The sequence below is a fragment of the Ruditapes philippinarum genome, unplaced genomic scaffold (genome assembly GCF_026571515.1).
Source record: "Ruditapes philippinarum isolate M1 unplaced genomic scaffold, ASM2657151v2 ctg9244_1_1_1_1, whole genome shotgun sequence".
Classification (NCBI taxonomy): Eukaryota; Metazoa; Mollusca; class Bivalvia; order Venerida; family Veneridae; genus Ruditapes; species Ruditapes philippinarum.
The window spans coordinates 30,993-54,642 of NW_026857097.1; the positions used below are offsets into that span (position 1 = coordinate 30,993).

Below are 23,650 nucleotides of genomic sequence, written 5' to 3' on the forward strand. Positions count from 1 at the left end.
CCTGCTCCAAGATTATTGTCTGCTCTTTATGAATATTGCCAGAAACTGGCTTTAGTACATTACTTTCATTAGCCATTAGTCATAGTTTTGTGTCATCCAACAGATTAATTGTCTCCATGAAAATAGATTTAGTTATTATGATTGAGTTTTTGTGGCATTCAGTTACATTTAATTAGTACAGGGATATTAATTGACTGCTGGATACAAATAAAAACATTTCATTTAGTAGTTTTCCGCAGGTTAATATTAGAATATCAGTTAAAAGTTTCCTTGTTATGAAATTCATTTTTGTATGCATGCAGTAGAGTATAAGAAGGGTGCGTCTTTGGCTGAGTGGCTAAGGTTGTTGACTTCAAACCACTTGCCCCTCACAGCTGTGGTTTTGAATCCAGACAGGGACTTTGGATTCTTTCATATGAGGAAGCTATCCAGCTAGCTTATGAAACATTAGTCGTTCTACGCAGGTGCCCATTTGTGCTTGAAATGGTCGGAAGGGCACCTGAGATATTTCTCTACCAAAAAAACTTGAAACTTGCCATATGACCTATACTGTGTTGATGCAACATAAAACACGTTAAAAAAATATTATGTGTGAGAATGAAGAAAGTTGTAAATGTTATATAATTTGATAAAGTGGTAAATGTTTTACATTTAGATAAAGTGGTAAATGTTATACATTTTGATAAAGTGGTAAATGTTATACATTTTGATAAAGTGGTAAATGTTATACATTTTGATATAGTGGTAAATGTTATACATTTTGATAAAGTGGTAAATGTTATACATTTTGATACAGTGGTAAATGTTATACATTTTGATATAGTGGTAAATGTTATACATTTTGATATAGTGGTAAATGTTATACATTTTGATAAAGTGGTAAATGTAAATGTTATACATTTTGACATAGTGGTAAATGTAAATGTTATATTTTTTATTATTTACAAAACAGCCACTAATGCTGGTCCGTTTGCCAACACAAGTTCACCTGCTATGTTACCTGGACAATACAACCCAGGACCACCTCCTGCAGCTGGCATGCTTGGACCAACACCCACACCAGCACCAGGCCAATTTCCTCCTCAGCTTCAAGGTTACAGCGGTGCCAACCCAGCTGGACTAACTTTTCCAGGGATCAGTCAACAAAATTTTCCTTTTTTACCGCATGTAAGACTATGTTTATTTATAATATACACGTATACACTTGTTTACCATGTGTTTCACCTTTGGTACTAACTCTCTCACTAAAGACATACATGTTTTTCTTTTATTGCCATTAACTAAACAATGCCATAATTTACAGATGGTGAATTTTGCTTTACTTATATACCTACTTGTTATCCAACATTATAGCTAAAAGGTGGCCATTATTTAGATGAAGCGTAAAATCCCATCCAGACTGAGAGTTATTTTTTTAATGATTCATAGGTATTATTCTTAATAAATTACACTAATAAGAGACTTAAAACCTGTAGCGTCTCTATTTAACAAAAGGCTAGAGACTGTCTAATACAGGTCATAAACATCTTTACAACTTTTGCTGGAGACATACTTATTTTTCTGTTTACAGGGTTGGAATGCTTCATTAAATGCTGGATTTCCACCAATTTTCCCAGGCCATCCTTTTCAAACTTTTGGCATACCCCCTCCAGGTACAGCAATGACTGTGCCCCCACCAGCTGCAGGAGGCCTCATGATACCCCCAGTGAGCAGTGCAGTAATCACAAAGCTCTGCACAAGCAACTTAAACCATCTCCTATAAAGGGGGGAATCAAAGGTCTTAATGCTCTCCCCTTGGTCTACCAACACCGTTCGGAAGAACCTGCTCCGCCGGGAAACCGTCGTCCTCCCAGATGGTACCCAGGTTTTCTGAAAAAGAGACCAGCATCTGATATCAGTTTTTGGCCGGAAGATTCTAAAGAATGGTATAAACAGTGATGCTACAGGGAATGTTGACTCTGAGAAAAAGCTTTGGCAGAGAAAGCTGTCAATGAACAGATTCAGAAAAGCAATGCATGAACAGATGGTAGCTATTGGTGAGCTAGGATGGTGAGCTTGGGGATCAGACTGGTGAAGGCACCCGAAGAGGCAAATAACAGGTTTGCCTGGGGATTGAAGATATACCAGGAAGTTGACCTTGAGGTAGGAATAATATTTTTTATGATTGATTTTCATAGCAATTTTTTTTCTAAACAAACATTTTAATCGGAAATCCCTGCCTACTTCAAACTTTTAATCCTGACTATTAAAATGCATACTTTGTTTTAGTTTCTATTAGATCAAGGACCAAATGACACTTAAATTCTTATTTCAAAGAATTTGTCTTCAACAAAAAATGGTGTAAAAGATAATAACTTTCATCAAAGTATCTTTTTATAATTATGGTAATTTCCAACTACCTATTTTATTAATGTTATTGAAGAAATGCATGTATATTATATTTCAAATATCTATAGTAAATGTGTCTTAAATTTTACAGGATTCTGTCGGGTCAAGTGACATTAGTTCTGTGCACACAAGTGATCTGTCCCATTTTGAGGACAGTGAGAACAGTTCAGATAGTGACCTTGAAGATCTGGAGAATAAACTACAACAGTTGAAGGAGAAACATAAAGAAGAGTCAAACATTGGTAAATAACCTTATATACTTGCTTACAATTGTACTTTGTTCATCATTGAGAGACTGGAATTTATTAGCAAAATGCTGTGACCAGATGGTCTTAATTAGTAATCAATTAATGATTATTATGCTGAAATCTGTGTTGTCAGTTTTCGCTGTATTTCAGTTTTCACTATTTTCATTCTATACAGCATTTCTGGTCTTCACAATGTTTTCATTCTATACAGCATTTCCAGTCTTCACTATGTTTTCATTCTATACTGAATTTCCAGTCTTCACTGTTTTCATTCTATACAGCATTTCCAGTCTTCACTATGTTTTTATTCTATACAGCATTTCCAGTCTTCACTATGTTTTCATTCTATACTGCATTTCCAGTCTTCACAATGTTTTCATTCTATACAGAATTTCCAGTCTTCTCTATGTTTTCATTCTATACAGCATTTCCAGTCTTTACAATGTTTTCATTCTATACAGCATTTCCAGTCTTCACAATGTTTTCATCCTATACAGCATTTCCAGTCTTCACAATGTTTTCATCCTATACAGCATTCCAGTCTTTCACAATGTTTTCAATCTATACAGCATTTCCAGTCTTCACAATGTTTTCATTCTATACAGCATTTCCAGTCTTCACAATGTTTTTCATCCTATACAACATTTCCAGTCTTCACAATGTTTTCATTCTATACAGCATTTCCCAGTCTTCACTATGTTTTCATTCTATACAGCATTTCAAGTCTTCACTATATTTTCATTCGATTACAGCATTTCCAGTCTTCACTATGTTTTCATTCAAATACTGCATTTCTGGTCTTCACTATGTTTTCATTCTATACAGCATTTCCAGTCTTCACTCTATATTTTCATTCGATACAGCATTTCCAGTCTCCACTATGTTTTCATTCCAATACTGCATTTCTGGTCTTCACTATGTTTTCATTCTATACAGCATTTCAGTCTTCAGTATTTTTTCATTCTATACAGCATTTCAGTCTTCACAATGTTTTTCATTCTATACAGCATTTCCAGTCTTCACAATGTTTTCAATCCTACTACAGCATTTCCAGTCTTCACAAATGTTTTTCATTCCTATACAGCATTTTCCAGTCTTCACTATATTTTCATTACGATACAGCATTTCCAGTTCTTCATATATTTTCATTCTATACAGCATTTCAGTCTTCACAATGTTTTCATTCTATACAGCATTTCCAGTCTTCACTATGTTTTCATTCTATACAGCATTTCCAGTCTTCACAATGTTTTCATTCTATACAGCATTTCCAGTCTTCACAATGTTTTCATTCCAGTATACACATGTTTTCACTTTCCAGTCTTCCCAATGTTTTCATTCTATAACAGCATTTTCCAAGTCTTCACAATGTTTTCATTCTAGTACAGCATTTCCAGTCTTCAAACTATGTTTTCATTCTATACCAGCATTTCCAGTCTTCACACTATGTTTTCATTCTATACAGCATTTTCCAAGTCTTCACTATGTTTTCATTCTATACAGCATTTCCAGTCTTCACTATGTTTTTCATTTCTATTTCCAGTCTTCAGTTTTCATATTTCAGTCTTCACTATGTTTTCATTCTATACAGCATTTTCCAGTCTTTCACTATGTTTCATTCTATACAGCATTTCCAGTCTTCACTATGTTTTCAATTCTATACAGCATTTCCAGTCTTCACTATGTTTTCATTCTATACTGCATTTCCAGTCTTCACAATGTTTTCATTCTATACAGCATTTCCAGTCTTCACAAATGTTTTCAATTCTATACAGCATTTCCAGTTTTCTTTCACTATGCATTTTCATTCTATTCTATACAGAATTTCCAGTCTTCACAATGTTTTCATCCTATACAACATTTCCAGTCTTCAGAATGTTTTCATCTATACAGCATTTCCAGTCTTCACTATTTTTTCATTCTATAACAGCATTTCTTTCTTCTGCACATGTTTTCATTCCTATACAGCATTTCTGGTCTTCACTATGTTTTCATTCTATACAGCATTTCCAGTCTTCACAATGTTTTCATTCTATTACTGCATTTCCAGTCTTCACTTTTTTTTCATTCTATACAGCATTTCCCAGTCTTCACTATGTTTTCATTCTATACAGCATTTCCCAGTCTTCAACAATGTTTTCATTCATAACCAGCATTTCCAGTCTTCACTATGTTTTCATTCTATACTGCATTTCCAGTCTTCACTATGTTTTCATTCTATACGCATTTCCAGTCTTCACTATGTTTTCATTCTATACAGCATTTCCAGTCTTCACTATGTTTTCATTCTATACAGCATTTCCAGTCTTCACTATGTTTTCATTCTATACTGCATTTCCAGTCTTCACTATGTTTTCATTCTATACAGCATTTCCAGTCTTCACTATGTTTTCATTCTATAGAACAAGCATTTCCAGTTTCACTATGTTTTCATTCTATACAGCATTTCCAGTCTTCACTATGTTTTCATTCTATACAGCATTTCCAGTTCTTCACTATGTTTTCATTCTATACAGCATTTCAGTTCTTCACTATGTTTTCATTCTATACAGCATTTTCCCAGTTTTCTTCACTATTATTTCATTCGATACAGCATTTCCAGTCTTCACTATGTTTTCATTCAATACTTGCAATTTCTGGTCTTCACTATGTTTTTCATTCTATACTGCATTTCCAGTCTTCACAATGTTTTCATCCTATACAGCATTTCCAGTCTTTTCAACAATGTTTTCATTCTATACAGCATTTCCAGTCTTCACTATGTTTTCATTCTAACCAGAATTTCCAGTCTTCACAATGTTTTCATCCTATACAACATTTCCAGTCTTCAGAATGTTTTCATTCTATACAGCATTTCCAGTCTTCACTATGTTTTCATTCTATACAGCATTTCTGTTCTTCACTATGTTTTCATCCTATACAGCATTTCTGGTCTTCACTATGTTTTCATTCTATACAGCATTTCCAGTCTTCACAATGTTTTCATTCTATACTGCATTTCCAGTCTTCACTATTTTTTCATTCTATACAGCATTTCCAGTCTTCACTTATGTTTTCATTTTCATTCTATACAGCATTTCCAGTCTTCACAATGTTTTCATTCTATACAGCATTTCCAGTCTTCACTATATGTTTTCATTCTATACTGCATTTCCAGTCTTCACTATGTTTTCATTCTATACAGCATTTCCAGTCTTCACTATGTTTTCCATTCTATAAAGCATTTCATCTCATTTTCATTCTATAGCATTTCCAGTCTTCACTATGTTTTTCATTCTATACAGCATTTCCAGTCTTCACATGTTTTCACTATGTTTTCATCCTATACAGCATTTCCAGTCTTCACTATGCATTTTCATTCTATACAGCATTTCCAGTCTTCACTATGTTTTCATTCTATACAGCATTTCCAGTCTTCACTATGTTTTTCATTCTATACAGCATTTCCAGTCTTCACTATGTTTTTTTCATTCTATACAGCATTTCCAGTCTTCACTATGTTTTCATTCTATACAGCATTTCCAGTCTTCACTATATTTTCATTCGATACAGCATTTTCCAGTCTTCACTATGTTTTCATTCAATACTGCATTTCTGGTCTTCACTATGTTTTCATTCTATACAGCATTTTCCAGTCTTCACAATGTTTTCATTCTATATACAGCCATTTCCAGTCTTCACAATGTTTCATTCTATACAGCAATTTCCAGTCTTCACAATGTTTTCATCCTATACAACATTTCCAGTCTTCACAATGTTTTCATTCTATACAGCATTTCCAGTCTTCACAATGTTTTCAATTCTATACAGCATTTCCAGTCTTCACAATGTTTTCATCCTATACAACATTTCCAGTCTTCACAATGTTTTCATCCTATACAGCATTTCCAGTCTTCACTATATTTTCATTCGATACAGCATTTCCAGTCTTCACTATATTTTCATTCTATACAGCATTTCCAGTCTTCACTGTTTTCATTCTATACAGCATTTCCAGTCTTCACTATGTTTTCAATATCAATATGTTTTCAGTCTTCAATTTGTTTTCTTTCTTCACTATATTTTCAGTCCTTACTATGGTTTTAGTCTTCACTTTGTTTTCATTCTTCACTACATGTATGTTTTCAGAACATGGTTCAGAAGCTGTTAAGGAGTCAGTGGAAGCCCAAGTAGAAATGATGGATACAGGGACTGCTGAAACACCATCAGAAATTGCTCTTACAGAACCTGCACTCATCAAATCTCAAATGTTAACACCTACTGGTGAGACATTTACTTTAACTCAACTATTATATTTATATTATACGGAGAACTTTCATATTCACTCTGGTGCCCCTTTTTCAACTTAGAATTTTGGTTATTTTTACCATACCACCCTACTTATTTCCCATATCCTTTGAGGTATTGCTTTAAAACTTGGTATACTTGTTAGTCACCATCATCCCTACTTCCAGGCAAGTACTTAAAATAATTGAGCGCACTGTCAATTGAGCAGCTCTTGTTTAGTTCTTTCTTAAATGTTGAAATAATGCAATTGTATTAGGAGTCTTAGTCAAACTATCATAACTTGTAGTGTACTCAATCTAATGCAATAAAAAAAGACGGTCATTTCAAATCTGACATGTTTCCCAAAATTTAAACATATACACACTCCAGCAACACAATTTCTGACATTGATCTTATTGACCAGTTAAAAAAAATATTATCTGTTACTATTAATAGAGAGCCAAGTGATTGATGAGGGTGCATTGAAGAAAGAGGTAGCAGAAAAGCCACGTAAACTACTGTCGTTACAGTATAACTACAGCGATAGTGAAGATGAAGAGACGCGAGAAGAAAGAAAAGCTCGAATTGTAAGTCTTCTCGTCCTTATATGCCGAATCATGTTCATTCACATTCATTAGTTTGAAGCTTGTTTCTTAATATGATCCGTACACCACACTGTTTTATGCTTTATATTTTTGCTTCTATTTTGATTTTTAGAAATTGACTGCAATACATTTGTAGCATAACATGGATAGGTAGTATAGTATGTAAGGAAATATAATATGAGTTTGTGAAGTATTATAAAAATTTGTAATAATGCAAAGAAATTTCTCGAATTCTGATTAACTTAAACACTTTGTTTACGATGCGGTATAAACCATTAAGAACTGATATGCGCACAATAACTATGTGTGTGCTTAAAAATTTTATTGCGTTTTGTACGTTATTTCTCGATTCAAATAATCTTACTTCAAAAAAAGTTAATAATTACACCACTATGATGACTTAATACTTGAAGTAAATTTTATCTCGCAGTGTTCATAAAGCCATTGAATGGCAAGTCTCATCTTATTTATGTGTGTCTTTTTCCCGCACTTCTTTAAAAAAGAGTCTTAAAGTGCTAGGTTTCTTATAAACTTATCATCAACAAAGAATTGTATTATTATGAACTTGTTATTCAAGTTGTTGCTTGAATATACAGGAGAATATAGCCTAGGTGTTTCTAACGTAAAAATAACCCTTAGCTAGCACCTCAGGTCATGTTTATGTCATTCAGACTATTTTCTCCTGTATATCCTGTCGCCAAGTTGTATAACTAAGGTATGATATGGGTATGTGAGGTAGTGTGATATGGGTATGTGAGGTAGTGTGATACAGGTAATGTGAGGTAGTGTGATATAGGTATGTGAGGTAGTGTGATATGGGTATGTGAGGTAGTGTGATATGGGTATGTGAGGTAGTGTGATATGGGTATGTGAGGTAGTGTGGATATGGGTATGTGAGGTAGTGTGATAATGGGTATGTGAGGGTAGTGTGATATAGGTATGTGAGGTAGTGTTATATAGGTGTGAGGTAGTGGTGATATGGGTATGTGAGGTAGTGTGATATGGGTATGTGAGATAGTGTGATATGGGTATGTGAGGTAGTGTGATATGGATATGTGAGGTAGTGTGATATGGGTATGTGAGATATTGTGATATGGATATGTGAGGTAGTGTGATATGGGTATGTGAGGTAGTGTGATATGTGTATGTGAGGTAGTGTGGATATGGGTATGTGAGGTAATGTGATATGGGTATGTGAGGTAGTGTGATATGGGTATGTGAGGTAGTGTGATATGGGTATGTGAGGTAGTGTGATATGGGTATGTGAGGTAGTGTGATATGGGTTTGTGAGGTAGTGTGATATGAGTATGTGAGGTAGTGTGATATGGGTATGTGAGGTAGTGTTATATGTGTATGTGAGGTGGTGTGATATGTGTATGTGAGGTAGTGTGATATGGGTATGTGAGGTAGTGTGATATGGGTATGTGAGGTAGTGTGATATGGGTATGTGAGGTAGTGTGATATTTGTGTGTGATATAGTATTATATGAATAAGTGTTTGCAAACTAGAACAATACTACTTTAACATGTAGTTTTTTATGTTATTTCATTTTGTTATTCTTTCAAATAATAAAAAAACAATATTTAACTTTATTATAAACTCATTGATATCAATTTTGTTTTTAAATGTGATTTTTAATATTAATATGAATTTGTTCAATGTTTAGCGAAGGAGAAAAAAGAAACGTGGAAAGCAAACGGTTATCCCAAGTTTTATTTGTTATTTTCCATGTTTTCCCATGTTGTTACTTGCTAAAATAATTTCATTACACTTTTCTCTTCATATGTGTGGCTTTATTTCTGCCCTCGTTATTTATATTATGAAATTGCAAGGTCTTTTTCTAGCATTTTAAATATACATAAAAACTTAAAAACAAAAAAAGGACATTGATGTTTTGAACTGAAATTTACAAATTTAAAAAAAAAAATGTCACTTAAAAATAAGTGGCCCCAAATAAGTAACTTTTTATTTTGTTGATTTTATGAAGAGAACTGTGTTAAGAGATTGTTTGATACCTGCATTTGTTATTGGTTAATTTCTGACCATGATCCAATGAAATGGTTCTGATTTGTTAGTCTTTGAAAAAAAAAATTTCTTCAGTTTTAAAGTTACCAGTGACATTAAATTAGAGATTTATTACATTGTAAGTTCTGTTAAATTTAGAAAAATAAAGTTTCACAAAATCATACTGTGCAAAAAATGCCCAAGGAAATGAAATATTTGTACTTATAATTAAATGAGTTATTAATAGCAAGCTTTTGTTTAAAAAGTATTTTTTTGTGTAATATCAATGCAAAAAAACAGTTAAGAAATAAAATAAAATAACTTCATATAAAATAGATTGTTGTAATATATGGTTTAAGGGATAATTTTTCATTAAATTGGTAATGTTCCTTCACCCTGAGGGATGGTGCCAACTCCTGTATCCCTTATCCCTTGAGGAAATGCTCCAAGACACTGAATTGTGAAGATGGGAACAGGATGTCTGGTTATAAGATGTTAAAAAGCCTGCCTGTCTTCACCAGAAAAATCCTCCTTAACTTTTCTTACAATACTTTATATCTAAAGTTACAAAATGATAGAAATTAAACTAATGACATGCCATTTACTTTATTAATAAGCATAAAGTATATTTTGTACATTTCTTGTGATAATGACCTTCTTTTTTCCCAAATTATAATTAAAATTTATTTAAACTTTTGTGAAAGAAGTAATACAAAAGAATGTTGAGATTGTTTAAAAGAAAGTAACAGCTGTGTTGATTTTTTTTTTTTTTTAGATAAGTTTTAATCATTGACTAGAAATCCAAGATTAAATCCAAGTACATGTATTTGTATTGTCAGGCAAAAGAGAAAGAGGACCGTTATCAAAGAAGACTTCAGCGTCGTGCTGAACTTGAAGCAAAACGTAAAGAACGAGAGGAAGAACGTCTTCGTCAGAAACTGGAGAAACTTGAAAGAGCTAGAGAGCTACAGGAAAAAGCTGATAAAGAAAAGGCAGAAAAAGAGCATGTAGATGAAACAAATGTTGAGATTGAAGGCAAGGAAGATACTATTGTTAAAATAGAGATTGAGAAAGCAGAAACAGACAATGTTGTGGAAGAAGTCAAAACTGAAAGTAAAGATGTTGATAAGGAACAGGTTGAAAAGATTAAGGATGAGGTAGAAAAACCAGGAGATCTTGTTCTTACTACAGACAATGATGGAACTGTGAAGGAAGAAGTTTTGAAAGAGCAAGAAGTGAAAGAGATGGAGGAAGCTGTAATTGAAGAAACAACTACTAAAGTAGAAGAAGACCTTAGTAAAGAGGTGCATATAGAAAACACTGAAATATCAGCAGAGAGTAAAGAAGTAGAAACATTGGTTGCTGAAGAAACATCAGGAGATACTGACATAAAAGGTATACTGGACTGTTCTTATTAGGCCTATTGCAGTTTTAAATAATTTCAGTCAATAAAAAAGTTTCAGTTGATCATAATAATTTAACTTTTTATTTTGAGTAGTCATAATCAATGTGTCCTTTTTAAAGCTGCAATCCTCCAGATGAACCAAAACATTTCAAGAGAATCAGACTTGACTTGAAAAAAATGTATTAAGATTTTAAGAAAAGAGATTCACGATTCAATTAACGATATTTACATGTGTGCGATTTATGACTGATTTTGTATTATTAATCACTATAATTCTACTGCATTACTAACGCAGTAAGGGATAATTTGCAAATTTTACATCTTTTTTAACCAGGTTTTCAATTTTGAAAATCCTGGTTATTAGATTGGGGTATGGCGGGCGGATGGGCGGATGGGCGGCTGGGCGGATGGGCGGATGGGCGGGCGGGCGTCAAACGAAATTGTGTCCGCTCTGTAACTCTTCAACCCTTTGAAGAATTTTGATGAAACTTCAGACAAATGTTTACCACATCAAGATGACGTGCAGAACGCATGTTCCGCATGGCTGGCTCCAAGGTCAAGGTCACAGTGACATTAATATTGAAAATCCTGTCCGCTCTGTAACTCTTCAACCCTTTGAAGAATTTTGATGAAACTTCAGACAAATGTTTACCACATCAAGATGACGTGCAGAACGCATGTTCCGCATGGCTGGCTCCAAGGTCAAGGTCACAGTGACATTAACATTGAAAATCCTGTCCGCTCTGTAACTCTTCAACCCTTTGAAGAATTTTGATGAAACTTCAGACAAATGTTTACCACATCAAGATGACGTGCAGAACGCATGTTCCGCATGGCTGGCTCCAAGGTCAAGGTCACAGTGACATTAACATTGAAAATCCTGTTTATCATACTTTAATTTTGTAAGGGCCATTTCTCTTCAACTAAAAAAGCTATGGACTTGAAACTTCATAGGATGATAGATCTCATTAAGAAGAAGTGCAGTGCACAAGAACAGGTACTGTGCACTTCCTAATTTTTGAGTTATTGCCCTTTGTTAATTTTCATACTTTATTTTTGTCCGGGCCATTTCTCCTAATGTATAAAAGCCATGGACTTGAAACTTCATAGGATGATAGGTCTCATTAAGAAGAAGTGCAGTGCACAAGAACAGGTACTCTGCATTTATTATTTTTTGAGTTACTGCCCTTTGTTTATTTTCATACTTTAATTTTGTCCTTGTCATTTCTCCTCAAGTATGAAAGCTATGGACTTGAAACATCATAGAATGATAGATCTTATTGATAAGAAGTGCAGTGCACAGAAACTGCTGCTCTGCACTTATTATTTTTTTAGTTATTGCCCTTTGTTATTTTTCATATTTCATTTTTGTCCTGGCCATTTCTCCTAAACTACATTGTTCACAAGGCGACACATCCGACTCGCGGAGTTCTAGTTTCCTTATACAGAATATAATTATAGTGAACACTTCCTCTGTGGCAATTCCTCCTACATTATTCATGTTTTACATTGCACATAGTTACATTGTTTGTTGCTTGTATTTGTATTTCAAATATAACATATTTATCTACAATGGTGATAATTGAAAACCTGGTTTCATGGCATTGCCATGTTTCTTGTTTGTTATTTATGTTTACAATGTGTAAATTACTTTCTTTGTTCACTTCACAATATTTTACTTTTAGAAACATTTTCAAAATTTTCATGAAAATTAGCAAGAATCTGGAGGCGTGCTGCTTTGAAGCAGTTACGAGAAAATACATAAAAGGGCACCTTGTGTGTAAATAGACTCAGTCTGTACTTGTTGATGTTAAAATGAGAATGTTAAACTCTTGTTTTAAGAGCAGTGGTTTTTCTCACTTAATTAGAAAGAGGCCTTAGACTCTTGATTTTGGAGAAAAAATTATTGCTAAATTTGCTAATTTGGGAAGAAAAAAGCTGGTGTTAGTTCAGATTATTGGGAAAACTGCATGATTTTAAACAAAATTTCACTTGTGAAGAGGCCTTTTATAGGCCTCTGTTATTTTTATAGGCTTCGGTTATCTAAGAATGATCACTGAAATGTTGATTTACATTGATAGAAAAAAAATCATAAGGATTCTCTCAATAGCAGTGTTTTATTTATTTTTTGATGTATCTGTTTAACTTTCCAAAGTGTAGAAAATTGAAAATGTATATTATTGTAACAGTATATATTGCTCTATTTCTTTCTAACAGATTCTGTTTAAGGGCTGCATCCTCCCAGAAATATTCTTTAAAATAATGCACTTTTCCCTTAAATTCAATTTACATTGAGTTTATTTTTCTTCCCATTTTGTGAAAATACTGTGTAATCTTCCTCCAACTTTAAGAGAAGGGTCCTATATCAAACCTGTAAAAATGGTCTTGAAATCATGAAGCAAATTACTGACGAAATTTTAGACCATAGACATGTGTGATATTATTAACATTGTTGGCTAAACATTCTATTTGCCATTGTCAAAGATTTGACCCAAAAGAAAAAAATAAATATGTAATATTCAAAAATTTTATAGTGAAAACAGAAAACGTCTCAGGAACGGAAAATGAAACAGTTTCAACAGTTAAAGAAGATGGTGAAACAATGGTTGTTATGGAAACTGAGGCAGTGGTTGCTATGGACACTGAAACAATCAAGACTGATGAAACTACGGAAACAACCAAAACAGTTAATGAAGAAGAAGGTAATGCTGCTTTTGTATTTAAAAAAAAACAAAAAAAACATACAGTGGAAATTAGAAAATCAAATAGCAAAGAAAATCAGGTCTGCTTAATATGATGTGATGTAATGTAAAGTGTGCTTATTCAATTATGTGGTGTATAAGTGTTGAAAGAAATGAAAATTCCTTGCATTCCTGGAACCATCATAACATAGCTGAAGATTTTTGATAGTGAGCTGTAATACATATTCTATTGCATTGTGACACAAAGTATTGAGATATGTCACATAAGTAAAATTTTGCTTGGTAGCAAACATTATTATTTTATATCCATGACAAGGTGAATTTAGTTCATACTGACACTATTACCAATATAACTGAAACATTGCTAAGGAAAACTCTAAAAGTAAACAAATGAGCTGCGTCACAACAAAACCAACGTAATGCGTTTGCGACCAGCATGGATCCAGACCATCCTGATCAGACTGCACAGATGCGCAGGCTGTTCTGGATCCATGCTTGTCGCAAACGCATAACGTTTTTGTTGTGACGCGGCTCAAATCATCTTGTAATTTATACAGTTAAAGAAGAGAGTACAGTGGAAGTTATGACAGGAGAGAAAGATACTAGTTTAGAGCATAATGTATCAGACCCACTACCTGTGGACACAAGTCTCAATACAGAGTCATCTGCCACTGCCACAGAATCCAGCGTAACCCTTGACAACAGCATGGCAGAAATACCCAGCTCTACTGAAAAGAAGAAACAGAAACGTAAAACAAAGGCAGAATTGAAAGCTGAGCTGAAAGAACAGAAAGTGATGGAAAGAAAGAGTAGAAGACAAAGAATTAGAAATAAAAGGTAACATATACAGAATGTAATACAAATAGTTCAGAATTTATTCAAAGGTACCTTTTGCCTCAGAAACAAATAAATTTTTTCTTCTTTAGAAAGGGCAAACATGAATTTTAGTTAGGGGTCAGTGGGTCAAGATAATGGTCGACAAATAAAGATTTCTACACTTAAGCTTATACAGCCTTTATTTATTGACTGATGCCTTTCTAAAGTTTCATATTTGGAAAGAACATACCTTGGATGGTCCAGTGTTGTAAGTTGCTAGGTTAAGGTCACCTTTGCAATAGAAAGACTTTTTATGCTCCCTGATGGGAGAGCATTTAGTCACTGCCTTGACCGTCTGTCCATCTGTCCATTCGTTTTGTCTGGAGCTTACTTGAAAACCCTTAGACATAATTTGTTTAAAGTGCACACAGTTGTAGAGGGCATTAAGGCGGAGTGTAGTGACAAAGAACCATAACTAACCCTAATTTTGGAGTTATTGCCCTTGGTTCATTTTTACACTTTGAACTTTGTCCAGGACATTACTCTACTACTATAAGAGATATAAACATGAAACATGGTAGGTAGATAGTTCTCATTGGGTAAAAGTGCAATGCATAAGAACCATAACTCTGCCTTCCTTAATTTTGGAGTTATTGCCCTTTGTTCATTTTTTCACTTTGAACTTTGTCCGGGACATAGCTCTGAAACCAGAAGAGTTATCAGCAAGAAACTTTGTAGGTAGATAGATCTCATTAAAAAGAAGTGCAGTGAAAAAGAACCGTAACTCTGCCTTGCCAAATTTTGGAGTTGTTGTCCTTTGTACATTTTTACACTTTGAACATTATCCAAGACAAAGCTCTGACTGTTCATTTTTTCACTTTAAACTTTGTCCGGGACATAGCTCTGGCACCATAAGAGATATCAACAAGAAACTTTGTAGGTAGATAGATCTCATTTAATAGAAGTACAGTTTAAAAGGATCATGAAAGTGTCAGAGATATGAACTAGACACTTTGTAGGTAGATAGATCTTAAGGGGTAGATGTACAGTGTAAAAGAACCATAACTCTGCCTTGACTAATTTTGGAGTTTTTGCCCTTTGTTCAATTTTTCACTTTGAACTTTGTCAGTAACAGATAATATAAAGAGAGCAGGTGTCATTGTTGCATATTTTTAATATGCCTGACTCATAGCTGATGCCATTGATGACCCCAAGGCAGTAGTTTCATTAACTTCTATGTGTATGTGTAAATTATGACAAAACTGGTTAATTTAAATGAAAAACAAAAATGAAAAGTGACATTAATGAATCTGATGTATATTTTATGCAAGAATAGTCTAAATGCACATTTTTTTTCATGCATTAACATCTGTTGAAGCCCTCTGATTTTCTTTAAATCCTTCGCTCTGCAAGCAGGCTGAGGCTTTAAATACATCTTCATGCATCTGCAAACAAAAACAGCTGCATTAGCCCTTTATTGATAATCTATTTCTATTTTATTTAACCTTGAATATTTTAATATGACAACATTGATATAAGGAATAAAACTGTAACATTACTATTTGCATCCTGTTTTACTGTTTATTATTGTATGGTTAACCACGATAACATTACATTAAATGTTTATGATGTACCAGGTGTATATTAAATTTGAAAAGCAAATCTAGAAGTTAATAAATGCCTCCAGGAACAGGAAGTGTTAACATAAATCAATGACAACTAATTACAATGAGATAATACTACTACCACTAAAACACCTGACAACGTTCAGGTTTAAATTTGACTCCTTTATCTCGATTATGACCTTGGCTGTCAAGGTCAGATATAAAATGAGCCGTGTCACGACAAAACCAACATAGTGCGTTTGCGACCAGCATGGATCCAGACCAGCCTGCGCATCCGCGCAGTCTGATCAGGATCCATGCTGTTGGCTTACCAACTCTATTACAAGTAGAGAAACTGATAGCGAACAGCATGGATCCTGATCAGACTGCGCGGATGCGCAGGCTGGTCTGGATCCATGCTGGTCGCAAACCCATTATGTTGGTTTTGTCATGACGCGGCTCAAATGTTATTAAATTCAAACTAAGTACTGAGGTTGTGCTTTCAACTAGAGCTGTTATTGATACAGTGTAAAGCATATCAACAATATATCTATATTGGATGACCTGTTTAAATGCTTAATGTTAAAAACATGTTCTGTTCAGTGTCTTGTTCATAAAAGCCCATTGCATGATTTTTTTTCCACACCATATTTTTTTGTTATCATTGCTGTGAAATATTTCCACTATATAACAACAGCATATTATTAGACATAGATTACTGCTTCTATATATGTTTTGGGTGAACATGACATTTAATAAATTAGTCAAATTTTTTTATTTTTTTTTTAAATGTGCATCAGTTATTGATTGACAGAAAAATATCAACGATACATTGATATTGTCTCTATCGATGACAGCTCTACTTGCAACCCTTCACCAAGACATTCTTGTGATGTTTTTGAAAATAGGAAAAAGTCAAGCATGGCTTCTGCTTGCATGCCTCTTGTTTGTTGACATCAAATAAAACACAGGCCTAAAAAGGTCAAATGATAGAGAAATTTAATTAAATCTTGCAGATATGGTGGGATTTTCTACCAGCTGGGATAAAGTGAATATAATTCCATGCTTTGTCTGACAGAAAATTTTCAAAATCTCCTTAAAGTACAACATAAGTTATTTACCTAAGGCATTATCTTTCTGTCTTTCTGCTCAGTTACAGTTATTAAGCAGATCAAAGGTCACTGATTTAACTTAAGAGAGACTTCCAAATAAACCTTTATGGGGATAGCATTAGAATACATGACTATAGTCTGCACCTTGTTGCAACCCGACTTGATACTAGAATGTTGTTGACTCAATTTTGGTATTATCCTGAAATACCCTTTAAGTTGTAATATTCAAGTCATTATCACAACTTTAGCTTGGTAAAATTTCATTGAATTTACTGATATAGAATGATATATCAATATTCACATTATGTATTAGGTTTTCCCTGTACACAATATAAAGTAAAGAATGAAACTTTTATGTTTTAGATATATGTCAGATGAGTTTGTGTATAAGGGTTTACCCAACACTCACCTTAGTCAGAGTTATGATGAAACATTGGTGATAGAAGAAACTGTTGAAATGGTGGAGATCGACTCGGAACAACAAACTTTTGAATTTGATGGTAGTCAGGTATGTGTTTATAATTTAGACATGGATATATTGTGAGAAGGGGTAATTAGTGTGGTCGTTAAAGGGCAAAGCTTAGGGATTTGGTATTTACAGTGATATATTTGTAGCACCAGTATATAGTCATAATATATCTGATCATAAAATTGGGTAAAAATGTTTGCACAAAAATAAATACTTAATAATATCATGCCGAAATGTCCTTTTGTTAACCTGTCTGCCTGTGCAACCTCTTTGTCAGAGAGAACTGTCCTCCTAACTTAAAATGGTTTGTGATTCCATCTAGAAGGTTCCTTATCCTGCCATAAATGTTGTACAGTGAGGCAGTTAGTGTCTTCCTCATCCTTTAAAACTGGAAAGTTACAATATGACTGATTTAACTGGACCATGATATGCATGATTAAATCTATCATATACATAATAAAATTATGATATATATATATTTTAGGTTGAACTTGTGGAGATACCTCTTCCTGATGAAGGTGAAGGTCAGTCTGTTACCTTGGAAACAGTAGAGTTCTCTGAGCTAGACATTCCAGAGGATGGTGGGGAAGTTCTTGTTGCTGAAGGAGAGACTTATGTTGTTACTGACACAGCAGAAGGTGACCCTGATATTCCACTGGAAGGTTAGATTTTTACTAAATAGTTGTGTTTTAAGTCTGCATTTACAGTTTATGTTTGCATTTACTGTGGATATTTAATTCTGCATTCACTGTTGAGTATTAAGTTGGCATTTATGGTTTTGTATTGAATCTGCATGGATTGTTGAGTAGTAAGTCAGTGTTTCTTGTTGTTGAGTATTGAGTCTGTTATTAAGTCTGCATTTATTTACTGTTTAGTATTGAGTCTACATTTAAATTGAATATGAAGTTTGCAATTCCTGTTGAATATAAAGTCTGTGTTTATTGTTGTTTTGTATTGAGTCTGCATTTACTGTTGAGAATTTAGTTTCTGTTTACTGTAGAGTATTAAGTCTGCATTTAATGTTGAGTATAAAGCTGCATTAACTCAATTACTAAATACTGAACAGTAAATTGAGACTTAATACTCAACAAATAAATGCATACTTAATACTAAGCTGTCAATCGTTGAGTATTTATTCTCCATTTACTATTTAGTAATAAGTCTGCATTGACAGTTTAGTATTTAGCCTGCAACTTTAGTTTTATGTCTCCCTTTACAGTTTATTATGGGAAGTAATATGAATTAAAGTAGCTAAGCAACTAAATATTGCGCTCAGTTATTGACTATCATACAGTCGGCTCTCGTTATCTCGATGTCATCGGGACCGTCCAAAAAATATCAAGATAACGAAATGTCGAGATAAACATATTAGGGTTTGAATAAGGCAGAAACTGATTTTTACAAAAGACATGTGCATACCTTATGTCAAATAAACTATGATATCCCCATGTCTTGTTTTCATAGGCCTAGTCAATATTTAACAAAAGTAACATTAGCGGATGTTTACCAGCGGAAATACTGGTTTCTGTGATTAAAACACATCGTGAGGTTTACTCAGTAATACACCAATATAGTGAAAACACTGTTTTCAGTATGGTTGATCCGGATATCCTCCCGGGTTATTTATCGGGTCTTTCTTGATGTTGTTCATCCGCTGATTGATTTGGTTGAGATGTTGTGAAACAATATTGCAATGATAGCGTTTATATACTTTCAGTATTTCATTTACATTAAAAGTCATAATGAATCGATACAGTGTTCGAATTTTATAAAGAACATAAAATTCACTTGTTTTGGACATAAGTCAATCAACACGCTAAATCTAGATAAACCTTTATAAAAATAGCTAAACATGTTACAAACATAATCATCATTATGACACGCGCTATTGAGCAATTATTGTCTAGTTTGTGTTTTTTACACGTCTGAAGGGAACAAACGAAAGAAAACTTTAGTCGAGATAAACAAAGGATTATAGTATGAAAATAACTGTTGGGGCTGATATTGTACATCGAGATACTGAAAATATCGAAATAAAAATATCGAGAAAAACAAATATTTTCAATATAGATAAAGAAGGAAGAAAATCGGGACTTTCATAATTTCATCGAGATAACGGAATATCAAGAAAAGCGATGTCGAGATAACGATAGTTGACTGTATTTATTACAATGTAAAACTTGGTTAAACCTTTTACACACAAGTATTAGATGGACTTGTTTGTCCTTCAATCTGGGTAAAATTATTCATCATTTTAGGGAAGACTTTAAAATGGATAGAATCTGATGCCAACAGCGGACTATCAGATAAGGGTTTGTGTGTTTCCCAGTGTTTCCCATCTTATTAAGCAACATTTAAGATACCTTTGAACTTCACAGGCATGTCTTTGGGGTTATAATTGTAGGCTTCTATTCAATACCAATAACTCTAGGATATATTTTGACAAAATAATACCCGTTTGTGAACTGCCTGGTTAAGGTTTTCTCTTCACATCTAGTCAAAATATTCACCATAGTTCAAAAAAAACTTTAATTTAACCATTATTCAAACTTTTTGAAACTTGGAACACTCTGACACTTATCATGAAAAGGTGCAGTTGTTAGAGAAAGGGCATAATTCTGAAAAATATATTTTTTGAGTTATGCCCCTTTTTGACTTACAATGTATTTTTCAAAATTGGTAATTGGTTATTGTTGCCCTTATCAGGGGAGCATTTACACAACATGCGGTGCTCTTGTTTTCTGTCAGTTTCTTTTAAAATGGTGAAAGACAGCAAGTTCCTATATACTTGATTCTACATTTTGTATTTTGATATTATGCACTGAAATAGTTTAGTAGGCTGTCTGATTGACAGTTTTAACTTTTTGTTTAAATGACTTAAAATCTACATATATACCTATTTAATAATTTTACAGAAGAAACGGTTATAGAAGATACTACAACCACAGAGATTGTTGAGGTAACTATGGCAGACACTGCCATTGAAACAGGGGCAACTACTAGGTCACGAAGTAAACTCAATGATGATATCAAGAGTAACTCAAGCGATCATTCTGATTACAAAGCAGAGATACAGTCTAAGCAAGCAGATGGGAGAAAGAAAAGGAAAAGAACATCAAGCCAGTCTAGCACCGGAGAACCAGTCACAAAAAAGCAAACCAGTCATACAGAGGGGAGACAACTCAGGTTAGAATTTTTTGCAAAGTTTTTAAAACTTTTTTATGCAAGATCTGAGAAATAGATTTGAGCTATTTTAAACTTGGTGCAGCATTTTTTTTAGCTCACCTGTCACAAAGTGACAGGGTGAGCTTTTGTGATCGCTTTTCGTCCGGCGTCCGTCCGTCCGTCCGGCGTCCGTCCGTAAACTTTTGCTTTAAATGACATCTCCTCATAAACCAATGAGCCAATTTCATCCAAACTTCACAGGAATGTTCCTTTGGTGGTCACCTTTAAAAATTGTTCAAAGAATTTAATTCCATGCAGAACTCTGGTTGCCATGGCAACCGAAAGAAAAATCTTTAAATATCTTCTTTTAAACAACCCTAAGAGCTAGAGCTTAGATATTTGGCATGAAACATCTTCTAGTGAGTGTCTACCAAGTTTGTTCAAATAAAAGCCCTGGGGTCAAAATTGGCCCCGCCCCAGGGGGTCATTGATTTTCCCTATATGCATATAGTAAAAACTTAAAAAATCTTCTTTTAAAGAACCCAAAGAGCTAGAGCTAAGATATTTGGCATGAAACATCTTCTAGTGAGTGTCTACCAAGTTTGTTCAAATAAAAGCCCTGGGGTCAAAATTGGCCCCACCCCAGGGGGTCATTGATTTTCCCTATATGCATATAGTAAAAACTTAAAAAATCTTCTTTTAAAGAACCCAAAGAGCTAGAGCTAAGATATTTGGTATGAAACATCTTCTAGTGAGTGTCTACCAAGTTTGTTCAAATAAAAGCCCTGGGGTCAAAATTGGTCCCGCCCCAGGGGGTCATTGATTTTCCCTATATGCATATAGTAAAAACTTAAAAAATCTTCTTTTAAAGAACCCAAAGAGCTAGAGCTAAGATATTTAGCATGAAACATGTTCTAATGGGTGTCTACCAAATTTGTTCAAATAAAAGCCCTTGGGTCAAAATTGGCCACGCCCCGGGGGTCATTGATTTTCCTTATATGTGTATGGCAAAAACTTTAAAATCTTCTTTGAAAAAACCCATATAGCTAGAGTTTAGATATTAAGCATGAAACATCTTCTAATCAGTGTCTACAAAGTTTGTTCAAATAAAAGCCCGGGGGTCAAAACTGGCCCTGCCCCCGGGGTCATTGATTTTCCTTTTTTGTGTATAGCAAAAACTTAAAAATCTTCTTTGAAAAAAACCCAAATAGCTAGAGTTTAGATATTAAGCATGAAACATCTTTTAGTAAATATCTACAAAGTTTGTTCAAATAAAAGCCCGGGGGTCAAAACTGGCCTTGCCCCAGGGGTGTCATTGTTTTTAACTATATGTGTATAGTAAAAACTTAAGAAATCTTCTTTTAAAAAACCCAATGAGCTCGAACTTAGATGTTTAGCATGAAACATCTTCTTATGGGTGTCTACCAAGGCTGTTCAAATAAACAAATAAAAGCCCTTGGGTAAAAATTGGGGGGGGGGGGGGGGCTATATACAGGTGAGCGACCTCAGGGCCATCATGGCCCTCTTGTTATCATGATGATAATTGAGTATGTAGTTTAAATGTTTCAACTGTAATTTGTATATTTACTTAAGGTAATTTAATGAAAGGACAAATGCATGAATATTTGAGTGAATAATAATACGAAATTCATCATGAAAATTGTATCAAAAATTTAAATGAAGAAATGTTTTTTATCTTTTTTCTTAGAAACAGGGACAGCAAGAGTGAGAAGACGGAATCGAGAACAAGAAAGAGTTGTTATAATACAGATGACCTATATAAACCAAGACACTCATTTTCAAGAAAATCTGCTCCATCACCTCCACCTTTACCCAGTGGGCCTCCACCCCCACCCTCTGTGCCAGAGCCACCTTCACTTCCACCTCTCCCTCCACTTCCACCTCCACCAACAGAGTCATTTGGTGGGGAAAAAGACAATGAAATTCCTTTAGCTCCTGAATCTCCAGATGCTTCAGACTCAGAAACATCATCTAAAGCTAGCTCAAAAGATAGCAGAAAAAGGAAGAGGCACTCCAGATCAAGATCAAGGTCATCAAAGAAAAGTAAAAGGTCAAGATCAGGGTCATCCAAATCCAAAAGATCAGGATCATATTCTAGTAGGTCCTCATATTCCAGAAAGCGCTCAAAGTCAAGAGGGAGTCGATCAAGGTCACTGTCATCCATAAGCAGTGAATCAAGATCAAGGTCAAGATCTAGTAGATCATACAGCAGATCTAGATCAAGAAGTAGGTCAAGTTCAGGTTCAAGGTCAGTTTCTAGATCAAGGTCAAGATCAATATCATCTATTTCTTCAAAGCGTTCAGCATACTCTGATGATTCAGAGGAAAGAAGACGTAAGGCAAGGCCCTTGGATGAGGTAAATTTTGGTGAAGCAGCAAAGAGAGCAAGGCAACAAGTCATGACGCCTTTTGGAATGAGAGGCCCTGTCCCGATGGGTCCAAGACCACCTATGATGCCAATGGGTCCAAGAGGACCAATAGGTCCAGGGTAAAAACATTTTTGCTTTTTCTCATTAAGGAATACTATACTTGTAGCTGCTGTTTTTTCTTGTGTATTTTTATGGCAGTATTTAGAATGCTTTATTGTAGATTAAGTTTTCAATATGTAGATCATGCAATATTTGTTCACTTTGAATCTAATTTTTAAATATAGAAGCATTTCTTTGTAAAGTAGTAATTTACAGAATTTTGATAGAGTGGCAAACATTTTATCTCTGGAAATTTGCATAAATTTTAGGATTATTATCAAATTGTTACTATAATTCTATGGGTTTATAATTTTATAGTGAGAACTTGTTTGGATTTTAGAAATAAAACTTTTTAATTAAGTTAAAATTGAAATTGA

At 34.1% G+C, this 23,650-nt stretch overlaps 1 protein-coding gene across 1 annotated transcript in view; it reads left to right on the top strand.

Moving 5' to 3' along the window:
* The window catches only part of LOC132748766 (biorientation of chromosomes in cell division protein 1-like 1), a 34,315-nt gene that overhangs the window by 7,755 nt on the left and 2,910 nt on the right, over positions 1-23,650 (top strand). Inside the window, exons 4-16 of the mRNA XM_060738402.1 lie at positions 953-1,167; positions 1,571-1,739; positions 2,042-2,142; positions 2,480-2,630; positions 6,765-6,899; positions 7,359-7,489; positions 10,351-10,906; positions 13,451-13,618; positions 14,176-14,455; positions 17,514-17,658; positions 18,104-18,281; positions 20,535-20,805; positions 22,493-23,293. Coding sequence (XP_060594385.1) covers positions 953-1,167; positions 1,571-1,739; positions 2,042-2,142; positions 2,480-2,630; positions 6,765-6,899; positions 7,359-7,489; positions 10,351-10,906; positions 13,451-13,618; positions 14,176-14,455; positions 17,514-17,658; positions 18,104-18,281; positions 20,535-20,805; positions 22,493-23,293 — 3,301 coding nt within the window. The remainder of the gene's footprint in view (positions 1-952; positions 1,168-1,570; positions 1,740-2,041; positions 2,143-2,479; positions 2,631-6,764; positions 6,900-7,358; positions 7,490-10,350; positions 10,907-13,450; positions 13,619-14,175; positions 14,456-17,513; positions 17,659-18,103; positions 18,282-20,534; positions 20,806-22,492; positions 23,294-23,650) is intronic.